At 40.6% G+C, this 13329-nt stretch overlaps 1 protein-coding gene across 1 annotated transcript in view; it reads right to left on the reverse strand.

Annotated features, from left to right (window-relative positions):
• Positions 1 to 13329, reverse strand: part of mmp24 (matrix metallopeptidase 24) — a 91092-nt gene that overhangs the window by 3717 nt on the left and 74046 nt on the right. Inside the window, exons 8-9 of the mRNA XM_037769087.1 lie at positions 10059 to 10197; positions 3435 to 3701 (exon numbers count right to left, since the gene is read on the reverse strand). Coding sequence (XP_037625015.1) covers positions 3435 to 3701; positions 10059 to 10197 — 406 coding nt within the window. The remainder of the gene's footprint in view (positions 1 to 3434; positions 3702 to 10058; positions 10198 to 13329) is intronic.

A 13329-nucleotide genomic window follows, 5' to 3' on the forward strand; every position in this document is an offset into this window, starting at 1 on the left:
ATTATTGCTATACTAAACAGTATATAATCTATACTGGAATTTTAATTCCTGTTTAAGTTTTGACCAGTTTGTTGCTGCATTAAAAAGGTTTACACCTGAATTGTAATTCCTGTTAATTTTGATGATTTTTTTTGGCAAGTTGTGGTGTATGACTTATTATTTTAATAATAAATTCAGTTCATGTATATCTATGAATTTTTTGTTACATTTTGTTTAACAAAGTTAAGAAAGCAATGTTTAAGTCAAGCCTGATGTTCCCAGTGACTTCCAGACAATGAGGCATACAGCTTATTAATTAAACACTAGTATCGGATCAGTACTCGGTATCGCTGATACCAAAAGCCCAGGTATCGCTATGTCAGGATTGAAAAAGTCGGATCGGTGCATCCCCATTTATATTTTAGATATGTGCTCAGTAAGCGTTTTTCATTTAAAGCTGAAATCTGTAACTTTCTGCGCAACAAATAACCGTGTGTGCCCCTCGGCATCGTGAACCAACGCACGGAGGCTCCCTTTAGCAACAGTATGTGACGTATCGGGCTTTCAACTAACTACAATGTAAACCTACCCGCGGCGTTATTTGATGGTCGGAGCAAGCGACGTAGCATTTAGCGTGAGAGTCTGTTCAGGGCGGGTGTAAGGGGTGGTGGATGGGTCAAACAAATACAAGACTTTCAACCAGGAGACCGATATTTGTAACGTTGACTCATTTTGTCACGTGAGTCGTTGGTATTGTCATGGTACATGTCCACAGCCTCCGTCCATTCCACACGTCCCAGTCATTGTCTATGTAAGCAGCCGTGCAATGTATGTGGTAGTGTGGCGGCATGATTCGAGGGACGGGGCGTCACGTTGGCTGCTCTTCTTTTACATAAAGTTGTGGTCTAGGCTACTTTATGCAAAATAAAGACAGATTCAGCAACTGCTTGGCTTATTTCTCGCATAAAATGTTTTCAGAACACACATTTCGGCGAACTATTTTCGTGATATAAGAGAAGAAAGTTTCCAAAGGAGCCGTTATGTTGTTTCCGGTTAGAAAGCTGGGAGTAGCAGGCCAAGAGGAAAAACGTTTGTCTAATCAGGTGCCTTGTGTTTAGTGGCAGCCCATCAAGCGTCCAATGCTGGGAAGCAAGGCGATCCCTCAGGATAACAAACGCCTCTGTGGACATGTACCGTCAGTCCCATGAGTCACGTGAGTCGCTAGTCGTCGCTAGTCGTCTGTCTCCGATGCCGAGGGGCATTGACCAAGCGACGTCATTTGACGAGTTGGGAGTGAGAATGTGTTGCAATAACACCTCTACAGCTGAGAGGTTATTAAAACTACATTTGATCTAAACTACAGATGGCAGAGAACTACAACAAAGATGACTGGCCCAAGGGCACACACACACACACACACACACAGCTCACCGACAGAAAAAAACCCAGAAGGTTTCTTCTGTTGTCCGCTTTTTTGTCTGCTCCATCACCTCCAAACAGCCCAAAGGAAACAAACACAAACACATTTGTCTGTAGCCTCTGAAGTCCCTGCAGGACAGCTTCTCATCTAACACCAAGACACCATGCCCCACCGAACATGTCACCGCCTCTGATCTCACCCCCACACACACACACACACACAAACACACATACACACAAACACACACACACACACACACACACACACCCTCTGAGGCAGCCACAAGGTCATGAGGTCACGTCTCGACAAGTGGAAGTGATGATGGGGTCTTTTCTTCTAGCAGGCAGCAGTATGTGTGATTCTGTCGGTCGCCTTTGCTTCTGGAGGATAAACTGACGGTCTGACTCTTTGACTGATTTGTTGACTTATTCTATTGTGTTGTAGTAGAAGAGTGAATACATTTCTCCACATAATTTTACGAGTATCCCTTCAGGATGAAAAGGATTGATTAGACGAATTTACAGAAAGGAACTCTCCCTAGACATGTTCTATTTCATTCGTTGCCATTTCCTGCATAAAAAAGAAAAAGTAAAGCAGGGGAAATTTTGAAAATTGTAATAAATCATTAACTATACCTTGAGTGTTAGCATCGCTAACATTGCAATAGAGGTAGAAATTAAATTAAAATCTGACTCAAATAATTTAATTTAGTTCAAAGCCTTGTAGTCACTGATAATTAGGGGTGGAAGAAAGTATTATAGTAGTATATCTTCTGTCTTTCGGAGGTTGTAGCGGGCTTAGCTTTAAAGCTAGCGTGGCATACTATGCATCATCAATACTGGCATCATATGAAACTAGAAAACCTAAGGAATCCAACCAAGTATGAATTGGTACCAAGCATGTCATACTTGAATTTTGTGAAGGAGGTTAAATAACACTCCAAACTTGCACTACATTTTAGAGAGGAAAAACTGTCATGGCCATTTTCAAAGGGACCCCTTGACCTCTGACCTCAAGATATGTGAATGAAAGGTACCCACAAGTCTCACCTTTACGTGATAATCACATGCATTTCTTGGCAAAAACCGTGCAGTTTTTTGCATGCAGTACAAATGTGTTATTTTCACCTAATCTAAATTGTGTACTTGAATATTTCTGCATACTGGGGTCCTTAAACAGTCTTAGAGTTACATAAATTGCATAAATCATTGTAAAGCTGAGTCTCTTTTTTAAAGATCATATTTTTGGCTTTTGCCTTTATTTGACAGAGATAGAGATAGTTGAGAAAGGGAGAGAGAGAGGGGATGACATGCAGCAAAGGGCCACAAGTCCGGTTCGAACACCGGGCCACTGCAGCAAGGACTCCAGGCCTACCAGGTGAGCTACCAGGTGAGCTAACGGGGCACCTTAAAGCTGAGACTCTTGTGGATCCAATGAGTCCAATTGTATTCATGTGTAATGATGTTACTCCCCATAGTGGCCATTTCACATAGTGACTTTTTTTATACATATGGTGGTGTGTCTTTATACCATGACAATTTTCCTAAAATTAGATTTGAAAAAAAAATCGCAATATATCGTAATATATTGAATCGTTACCCCCATATCATGATACGTATCGTATCGCCATATTCTTGCCAATACAAAGCCCCACTGACAATGACTATGGGTGTCTTTCAAACGCACATCAGGACACACACAGGTTGTCACTTCTTCAAAAATGTTTGAATGAATGAGAACACGTCATTTCTTTCAATTAATTCAAACGCAACGCACGACATCTAATCCTGACGTATGTAATAGGATTGAGGTTGTTTGTGTCATTTGTTCACGTCTTTATTTTCATTTTATATATCAGTTTTGCCTAAACATTTGTGTATATGTTCACACTTTCTTTAAATCAAACATTTGTTTCCACTCTCTTTTAAAGTATAAATGTCTGTAAGGTTTTTTGAAAATGCCAAGTGTATGGATTGTGCTGTATAAATGAATGTCTTGCTATGAATGATGATGATGCACCAAACTGAATACTCACATCCCTCCCTGCTGATGAAGGCCCCCTGCGGTGCGTCCGGTATTCCCTTCCACACAGCGATGGATTTGGGGTATCCTGGGTCGGCCGTGCGCTTCTCCTCATTGTAGCGCCAGTACTGGTCCCCTTTGAAGAAGTACGTTTTCCCAACCGGCTCCCAGCGCAGCGCTGTGTCGATGCCATCTTTGGGGAGGCAGCTGCCCAGCTCCACCAGGCTGTGAGGGTAACCTGGCTCAGCCGTCACCTCCTTAAACACCCAGTACTTATCGCCTAGAGGATGTGGGAAAAGATAAGTCAGCACTTCTGTTTTGTTCTTTAAGGTGCATTTACAACCACAGATGTCACTCATGTCATTAAAGTCTGAGTTGCGTTGATTTCTTTAATGTCCAGACAAACCCTGAGGATTTTGAATCATGTATTTTTCACCCTTAGTTTAATATTTATAAGTGATTATCTAATGGTTGAAATGCAGGATCCAGATCAGCACCAACATGTGCAAAAACAAAAGAGGTGAAAACATAAACATAACCTTAACCTTCAGAAATAAATCCAATTAAGGTTTTTTTTAGGGCTGTTAATCGATTGAAATATTTAATCGAAAATTAATTTTTTATCTGTTCAAAATGTACCTTAAAGGGAGATTTGTCAAATATGTAATACTCTTATCAACATGGGAGAGGGCAAATAAGCTTTCTTTATGCAAATGTATATATATATTTATAATTGGAATCCATTAACAACATAAAACAATGACAGATATTGTCCGGAAACCCTCACAGGTACTGCATTTAGCATACAAAATATGCTGAAATCATAACATGGCAAACTCAAGCCCAACAGGCAACAACAGCTGTCAGTGTGTCAGTGTGCTGACTTGACTATGACTTGACTCAAACTGCATGTGATTATCATAAAGTGGGCATGTCTGTAAAGGAGAGACTCGTGGGTACCCATAGAACCCATTTTCATTCACATATCATGAGGTCAGAGGTCAAGGGACCCCTTTGAAAAAGGCCATGCAAGTTTTTCCTCTGCAAAATTTAGAGTGAAAAGCTAGTATGATGGTTGATGATGGTTGGTATGGGTGATACCAATGGATTCCTTAGGCTATCTAGTTTCATATGATGTCAGTATCTTCAGTCTAGCTTTAGCTTGAACTCTTTCGCTCTAGCTCCGAGCCTGCTACAACCTCCATAATCGCAAGTTGCATTAATGCGTTAAAGAAATTAGTGGCGTTAAAACAAATTAGCGTTAAAGCGTTATTGTCCAGCCCAGTCGCACAGCAGTTTGTGAAATAGTCACAAAATTCAATGTATTGATTCGAATTTCAATTTTTTTTCTGCGATGGTCAGCGCGAAATTAATTCGTATGTAATCCACATAATTGTGAATCTGGAAGTATACAGAGTAGAGAACGCTGCATAGGGAGAAGGTCAGTGTGGATGGGTGGGTCAAAAACACAGGACATTTGCCCAGGAGACTAGTGTTTGTCTGTGAAACCAGAAGTCAAAGTTGATTTATTTGTCACATAAGTTACTGCACTTCCGGTGTTATTTTAACCCAAACTGGGATTGTTTCCTTACTAAGTATGTTACCTAAGCCACGTGTGTTACGTGTTGCTGAACATTCGTAGGAAAACGCACGAAAAATACACTGTAGTACAACTCAGTAGCTGCTTTCTACTTCACTGAGAAAACTGTGAAGATTAAACAGCTCCTCTGCAGCTTTGTTAAATATCCAGTTCTTATGTTCAGATGATAGATGTGGGAAATATAAAGAGAGATTAAAAACCGGTGGTTAAATCATACAACTACTCTATAAAGGCTCTTTTACTAGGCAATTAAATTAGCCTGACTTGACAGCAACTCCTTTGAACAGCCTGTACTCATCTTCTGAAATACAAAAAAAAAACATAAGGGAACAATGAATACAAACAAAGACACTAATTGCTTTCCTCCAGGCATTTAATGCAGCTGGACTCAGCTGTAACGGTTTTAAATGCACTGTACATATTACTGAGAAGATACTGATAGATAAGTATAGCCCATAGCGGGTGCCTTTATCATTATAATGCCTTGAGGAGCCAGGAGTACATACATTGCCACTGTGGCCCAGCTGTGCTTGTATATTATCCAACAATAAACTCAAGCAATAAATATTATTTTTGTAATCTTGACTATAAAAAAAACGGGTGAAAATTAGATAAAAAAAAGTAAAATGCAAAGTCAGTTTCTAAAGTACCATTTGAAATACAAGCAATCTGTAATCTGACGACCTTTTTTAAATGTACTTAAAGGGACAAATGAGCTGCGCATTGTGCAGTGTTTTCTCTTCACTTTATATATTTCCTGAGCTTTTCTCAAGAAAACCTTGTTTACTGAAACCAAAAGAGATAGAGTTCTTTTTATGAGCAGAAAACAACACATTGTGGGTGTGTGGGGACTTCAAATCTAGGTGAAAATTGCAATTGAAAGTTCATTCTTGACCTTGAAAGCAGCAGCTGACAAAACAATCTCACCACAAGGCCCATTAGGAGCTGTTCTGGAGCTTTCAATCGCATCACACGATCTCCCTCAGCAGTTTGCCTAATTGTCAGGGAACTGTAGATGCTCATTACCATTTTTCTGACCACTTTACCACTTTGAGGACTTCTCATCCATGTAAGCTGATAAATTGAGATTTAAAACTTTTCGATCAAATGCTCCACAGCATCCAGGGCTGGCTCTAGCCCTTTTGGTGCTCTAGGCAAAATTCAAATTTAAACCCCTGTAAACCACAACACACATCAGACATCACAATGGTTTAAAGTAGGGCTGTCAAAGTTAACCCGATAATAACGCGTTAATGCAAAATCGTTTTAACATCACTAATTTCATTTATGTATCACCGCAATCGATATTTCGGAGATTTCAATGGGCTCAGTTTTAAAGCTATAATAACAAATATATACATACATTTGCATAAAGCAAGTATATTTGTCCACTTCCATGTTGATAAGAGTATTAAATAATTGATAAATCTTCCTTACAGGTACATTTTAAACAGATAAATGTGTGATTAGTTTTCCAATTAATCGCGATTAAAAATGGACAATCATGATTAATCGCGATTAAATATTTGAATCGATTAACAGCCCTAGTTTAAGACAAAAATTAAGATTTTTATTTCCATAAATAACTGCATTTATTATAACATAAGTTACAGGAGTGAAAAGTGTATTTCTGTCTCTTTGTTATTTCAAAGCAGAAAATGAGGAAGGGCGTCCACTGGCATTCTTTTTTTTTTTACTACTGTATGCCTTAAGCCGGCCCTGAGAACGTCTACTAATGGAATAAAAGTTCAATATTTCCCTCTGAAATGTGGTGGAGTATAAGTGTAAAGTAGCATCCAATGTGGGACCTAAAGGTGACATATCATGCTCATTTTCAGGTTCAAACTTGTATTTTGGGTTTCTACTAGAACATGTTTACATGCTTTAATGTTCAAAACACATTATTTTTCTCATACTGTCTGTCTGAATATACCTGTATTCACCCTTTGTCTGAAAAGCTCTGTTTTAGCGCCTGTCTCTTTAAACCCCCTCCCAAAAAAACATTTTCACAGGTGCAATTAATAACATGAATTATGGCCCTGTTCCATTTAGGTGTGCCAGGGCCCTGGTATTGTGCATACTGGCTCACTGGAATAGCTGTGATACTAAATAGAACAGGACCATAATTAAATGTATCAATTACACCTGTGTTTACCCTGCAATTACATGTCAAAATGGCTGCTATGAAAAGGGCATATTGGCTTTGGAGAAAATTATGGTGCACCTTTGCAAAGGTAGTTCTCAAGCTGTGGGCGTTATATTCTAATGAGCCTGCATGTGACATAGGAAGGGGAGCCGAATCTGAATGGCTTTTTGAATCACATGTTTTCTGATCTAGGCAGCCCACAAAAAACTGACTGCTTTGTCTTATTTCAGTTTGTGGGTTGGTACTCCAGATACCCAACTGTATGTGCACAAGCACTGAAAAAGTGAGTTTTTGTCCCATAAGTACTCCAAATTGTACTTAAGTACAATACTTGAGTTACCTTCCACCACTGATGAGCGGTATAAGTGATCTCTCAGCTGTCGTGCCTTACGGCCTAAGGATTATTGGGTAGTACTGTTTTTGTGCACACCACTAAGTCAAAATAGAAGATTTCAAAATGAAGCCCTATGAACCGGGAAATACTGAAAGTGTAGTTTTAGCCTCATGTCACCCTGTGTGAGCTCATGGAGAAGAGAATTGCCTGCAAACAACAAACAGACACACGTTGACAGACAACAAATCCTCCTAATTCTCTGTATGTGTGTGTGTGTGTGTGTCCATGTATCCACAATGTGTGCAAGAAGCATTACTGGGCGTCTTTGTGCGTGTGTGTGTGTGTGTGAGTGAGTGAGCGAGTCGGCAGCTGAGAGAGCAAAGCTATTAATATCTGCTCCTGGCTGGCCGCGATAGCAGGACACTCCATCAGAAGTCGGTGTGTGTTAGTGTGTGTGTGTTAGTGTGTGTGTGTGAGGTACAGAAAAAGTGAGAAAGAGTGAGATAGAGATGGAAGCAGCAGAGAGAGAGAGAGAGAGAGAGAGAGAGAGAGAGAGAGAGAGAGAGAGAGAGAGAGAGATGAGTGAATCCACAGTCAGCAGGCAGCGGATGAGGGAGGTTTCATACATAGACTAAAATTCTATTACTTTAGGCCGGGTGCTCCCTGCTGCATTGCCATTCTCTATTTCACACTTTATTAAATATATTTTCAGGAGGAGGAGGGCACGTAGAGAGCAGGACAGGGTCTAATAACACTGGAGCAGATGGTAGACAGAGATTTGTTTGAGAAAAGTTTTGACTGTGAGCAAAATTGGCTGATTTTCGGAGAAAGCTTTGTGAGAAAAAACTCCCCATTCAGCCAAACTGACTGCTTATACTTGTGAGAGAAATGAAACTGTCACACACAATCAAAACTTAAAGGTTATATTGATAACATTTTTCTATGTAGACCAATCATCAATCAGCTTTTAGAAAAATACTCAATAAAAGTATGGCTGATCCTCAAAAAATGATTATGACAGTCAATTAATCATTTGAAAAAATTTGACGGGTCCAAAATGAATGTTTTGTTTACATCTGTAGAAGATATCTGACGTTTGGTTCCCACTTCTAACAAGGCTTGTGAGCCAATAGTATAATGACATTGATATCGAGTGGTATATCTGTGTCATCAGAGTTGCCAGTTAAGTGTGGAAAAAACAGATAAATGGCTCAGTTTGACACTGGTGTCTCCATCAGACTGCAGGATAAGTGAATATTTACTGTGGCAACAAGTGACAACTGACGTTAGCACATATTAGCTGTCTTAACTTAAACGTTTGAATAACAATAACCAATTAAATTACAATTTGACATATTTAAACAAAACGACCAACAACTACCAACAGCCATAGTCCTTACAACCTTAACTAATGTGGTGTCACCGGTTACTTTGTCAAAAAGAGAAAAATAACAGCTTCAATCCCTGAGGAGCTACGTTAGCATCTTAGCATTAATTACAGTTGCGTCCAGTTACCTAACGTCATCAAAGAACTTATTGATAAGAAGTGAAAGTCAATGTTTGTTCCATTGCAACATCAGAGCCCAGCAGCAAAGCTACGCTTCCGCCATTTTGGACTGAAAGCGTCTACCGGATGCCAGTTAAAGGTCCGCCTACAAAGGGCCATACAAAAGTAAAACAAAATGTGTATTCTATTGTCATATTTAATGTCTCTACCGAAATGGCCTTAGTTGAACACCGAGACGGTTTTGGTGAGTTTTATTTTATTTCTGTCCAGTTTGAATCAAGTGTGTTTCATGATGCTCCGCGCTAGAACAGCTGATCCAAAATGACTTTTACTCTACCACGAAAGATTCATCACTTGACATGACTGTCTGTCTGAGTCACAACACTCGACCACAAAATGTGCAGGTTGTGCAATGAACTGGCAACCATTTGTTGTGAAGTGAATGCAATGGAACGGTGGAGGGAGAATGGGACATCTAGTGGCTGAATGTTATCAAATATCAAATGTACCTTTAAAGACCTGACCCACTTTCTAATGGTATATTAAATATTTAATGCCTAATTAACCCCAGTGAGATCAGTGACAGCTTGCAGGAGCCGACAGACACATCATAACTTTATAATGACATAAATAGCTAATTGGAACTGCAAGTGAGCAAGCTAAAATAGAGTCAGACTGAACATCTGGTGAGAGATCAGTGATACGTAATGAGTTCTCAAGCAACATGTAGTCGTGCCAAAAAGTGTGTGATACCAGTTACTCTCTCTTAACACCTTCCTTCATATGTTAGCACACTGTTAGCTGCACTGCAAGACTCTTTAGTTATATCTAAGTTTTTGAAAATGAAGCCACTGAAATGACAAAAAAATATATATAAATTGGTGCAAAAGTTTGACAAATATAACCCAGTCTTTACTGCACCTCTGTATATATGTCTGGACCCATGAGACGAAAGGCCTAGTTCTAGGCAGAACTGTGATTCATTGATGTTGAATATGTGAGGACAAAAAAGGCAAATGTTTGTACACATCTTAATAGTTTTCCTCGTACCTTTGAAGAAGACAAATTTGCCGTCAGATCTCTCGTAAGCGGCGTCGATGCGAGGTGGCAGGCCTTTCCAGAACTGATCGATCTGCATGGGATAACCCTCCTGCACCTTGTTGTTCCTCAAACGCCAAAACCACCGGTCCTGCAACACAACAAGTCACAAGTTAGAAATTCAATATCATTGGAAACACTTGTACTAAACCTACAGCAACCTGGCATTATGAAACAAAATTCGAAATACTGCTGCAAAGACAATCGGGGACTTACAAAGCCGTGTGTACGCATGCTTCTGTTTTATAAATCTCTGGAAGTGGGCAAAGGTGCACGATTTCAACTCCTGCAGTTAACCATAAATGGATGTAGACACGCCCTAATCAACCATTTATATATCAATACCTCTGCATGCTCCACCCGAAAAGAGCAGCAAAGAAGTAGTGCAATTTAGGTGATTTGCACCACAGTAGCAAAGTTCTTCAACAGTGCCAGAGCAGCGGCCATTACGGGCAGCTGTGGTCATTTATAGAGCCAGTATCAATAATTCATAGTACATTTACCTGTAGAGTGTGCAGTGATACCTCAGTCATCATTAAATGTCAGAAAGACGATCAATGATTTAGTTTATAGTGCTCATAACATGTCTCATCCACTGAGTTCTGGGAAGGTTCCCATAGAAAAGCTCAGGGAAGCGGCTGTGGGGTGCTGTTTACTGGGGCTGGGGCGGTTAACCAGACCCATATTTGGCAAACCAACCAGAGCGTAATGGGTTCTTCCTGGCTGATAAAAAGACCACGAGTCACTGGATAAAACACATCAGGTAAGATAACGTGAGATGTAGTTCACGGAGCGGTTTCACACAAAACTAAATGATACTACGACAAACCGAAATAAGGTCCCATGGGGTCCACTAGAAGGTGAAAGACTTTGCCTCTCTGTAGGGAAGAGGTCGGAGTGGATGGGTAGGTCAAAAAACACTGGACTTTTACCCAAGAGACCACTGTTTGCATCCCGTGTCACCTAACTTCCTTACGTAACGTCACTTGTGTAGTTATTTTAACGTAAACCATGATATTTTCCAAAACCTAACCAAGTTGTTTCTTGTGAAGACAAGTTTATTTTGAAAAGACTGCATGCATGTAACGAGCGGAAATTGACACGTGTTGCTGGGCATTTGTAGGAAATGCAAGAAAAATTAGGAATAACTTTTCGTAAGATATCATACCAACTGTTTATACGTTGCAATGAGGCGAAGAAGATGCATATGAAAACGTACTTTGACAGGCAACACAAGGATGATATTTATGCTTTATCGGAAGTCTTTCCAAACCATATTTTTTGGTTTTACAAGAGAAAAGACTTCAAGGATGAAGACTGACTGGTTGGTTTGCCAAACGCACGTCTGGTTATCTTCTTCACCTCTGGTAAAGTGCAGCGCACAGCCGCCGTTCATCACAGCTTTTCTATGGGAACCATCTGAGGCAGTCCTGTGTTTTACTCCAGAAGGTATTTTTCCCACATAATTTATTCCCCATAAAAGCCCTAAGAAAAGAGGAAGCCGCTAACTCTCGCGGACACAGCTTCAGTGAAATGAATGAAGTCTCGCCCATAATTCAAACAAGGTATCATGGAGGTAGGAATGAAAAGATGAAGGCGTGAAAAAAGCAGACGAAAAACAATGAGTGAGAGGAGAGGGAATATGACGAACAGACGGGAACAGAAGACAAAGATGAGACGAGCGAGGTGATGCAAGGTACGAGGAGGAAGTAAAGGAAGCGGGAGGCGCAGGAGGAAAGAGATGTTAAAAGGAAAGGAAGCGAAGAGACGAGAGGAAAGAAGCAAAGCAGAGAAAGAGGGAGGAAGAAGAGGAGGAGAAGAAGGCGAGCAGCAATCTTAGCTCATTATCATTTGGCTTCGGTGAATCTAGGACACAGCCAAGCGCAGTCCCCACTGAGCGCTACACACACACACACACAGACTCCATCTCAAATGATCCGACATCATCCACTGGCCGCTAATGCTTTTCTGTGCGAACCCGAAGAGAGAAAAAAAAAGAAAATCAATGCTTCTCATATCTAGCAAAAGAAACCATGAGTGTTTCTCACCAAGGAAACATCCCATAATGAGTGTCTGCTTTCAAACACCCACTGGCTCTCAGTGCTCTTTATGTCCTAATACGCTTCTGTCCCGGAGTTAAAGGGAAAAGAAAATTGGCCTTGTTTTTCTGATCGATGATGATGATGATGCATTTTTGAAGTTATAGAAAAGCTTTTGTGTTTCTTTCAGGGCCATAAACTCCCTCAGTACATGATGCCACAGACCTACACCCTTCCTGCACCATCGCTCCACCTCTGAGAAGAAGTGTTTGGAAAATTTAAATAATGGCTCTTATGAAGTAGGGGAGTTAATAATTAACCGGTCAAACCGTTAATCGACATTAAGAATTTTAACCGATTAATGCTATCGGTTAGACGGTTAAAATAAACATTAAAGATGAAATAAAAAGCTCAAAACTCAGAGGAGCGGCTTGTCACTTAAAGGAGAATAGCTGGTCCACCTTAACAGCCCACCTTAAGAGAGTCTGAGCTAACCACCTTCACTTTAGTCGGCAGACGGCTGGCAAGAGACGGGAGCTTGGCTTGGGTCTGAGGAGTTGTTGCATTTATTCACCAACGAATAAACTGTACACACACTGCACTTTTATGTTCACAGCTATAACACCACCAACAACCCCACACTCACCGCCGCCACACACATGCAGTCTGTCGGACACTCGCTAATGTCACGCTGGGTTGACAAGAGTTCATCGCCGCCACACACACACGTTCTGTCTCTCGACCTGACACTCGCTAAAGTTACGCCGTACTCACTGAGTACGCCAGGCAGACAAACAGCTGACAATCTCGCAGCTAAATAATGTGCTGGAGACTTACTGGGACAATACACGCAGCGTCACGGCTGCTACAGTAACTCTCCCAGACAGGTGAACTGGGGACTCAGTTGTTTGTTTTGTGCATACACTGCAGCTGGTGATAAATGATGGATTTAACATGTTTGTGCATCGGCTTCTTTTTGCATCTAGATGGCTTGTAAGGTACTAAAAATAGCACCGCTGTGTGAAACGCACTAATCTTGTCGGTCAACGGTTAACAATCGGTTAACGAGGGTCGGTTAACGAGAGTCGGTTAACGAGGGTCGGTTATCGGTTAAAAAAAAAATTCTAAATTAGCATCCCTATTATGAAGCCATGTTCAGACAATAATAATAGTAATAATAATAA

The sequence above is a fragment of the Sebastes umbrosus genome, chromosome 1, assembly GCF_015220745.1.
Source record: "Sebastes umbrosus isolate fSebUmb1 chromosome 1, fSebUmb1.pri, whole genome shotgun sequence".
NCBI lineage: Eukaryota > Metazoa > Chordata > Actinopteri > Perciformes > Sebastidae > Sebastes > Sebastes umbrosus.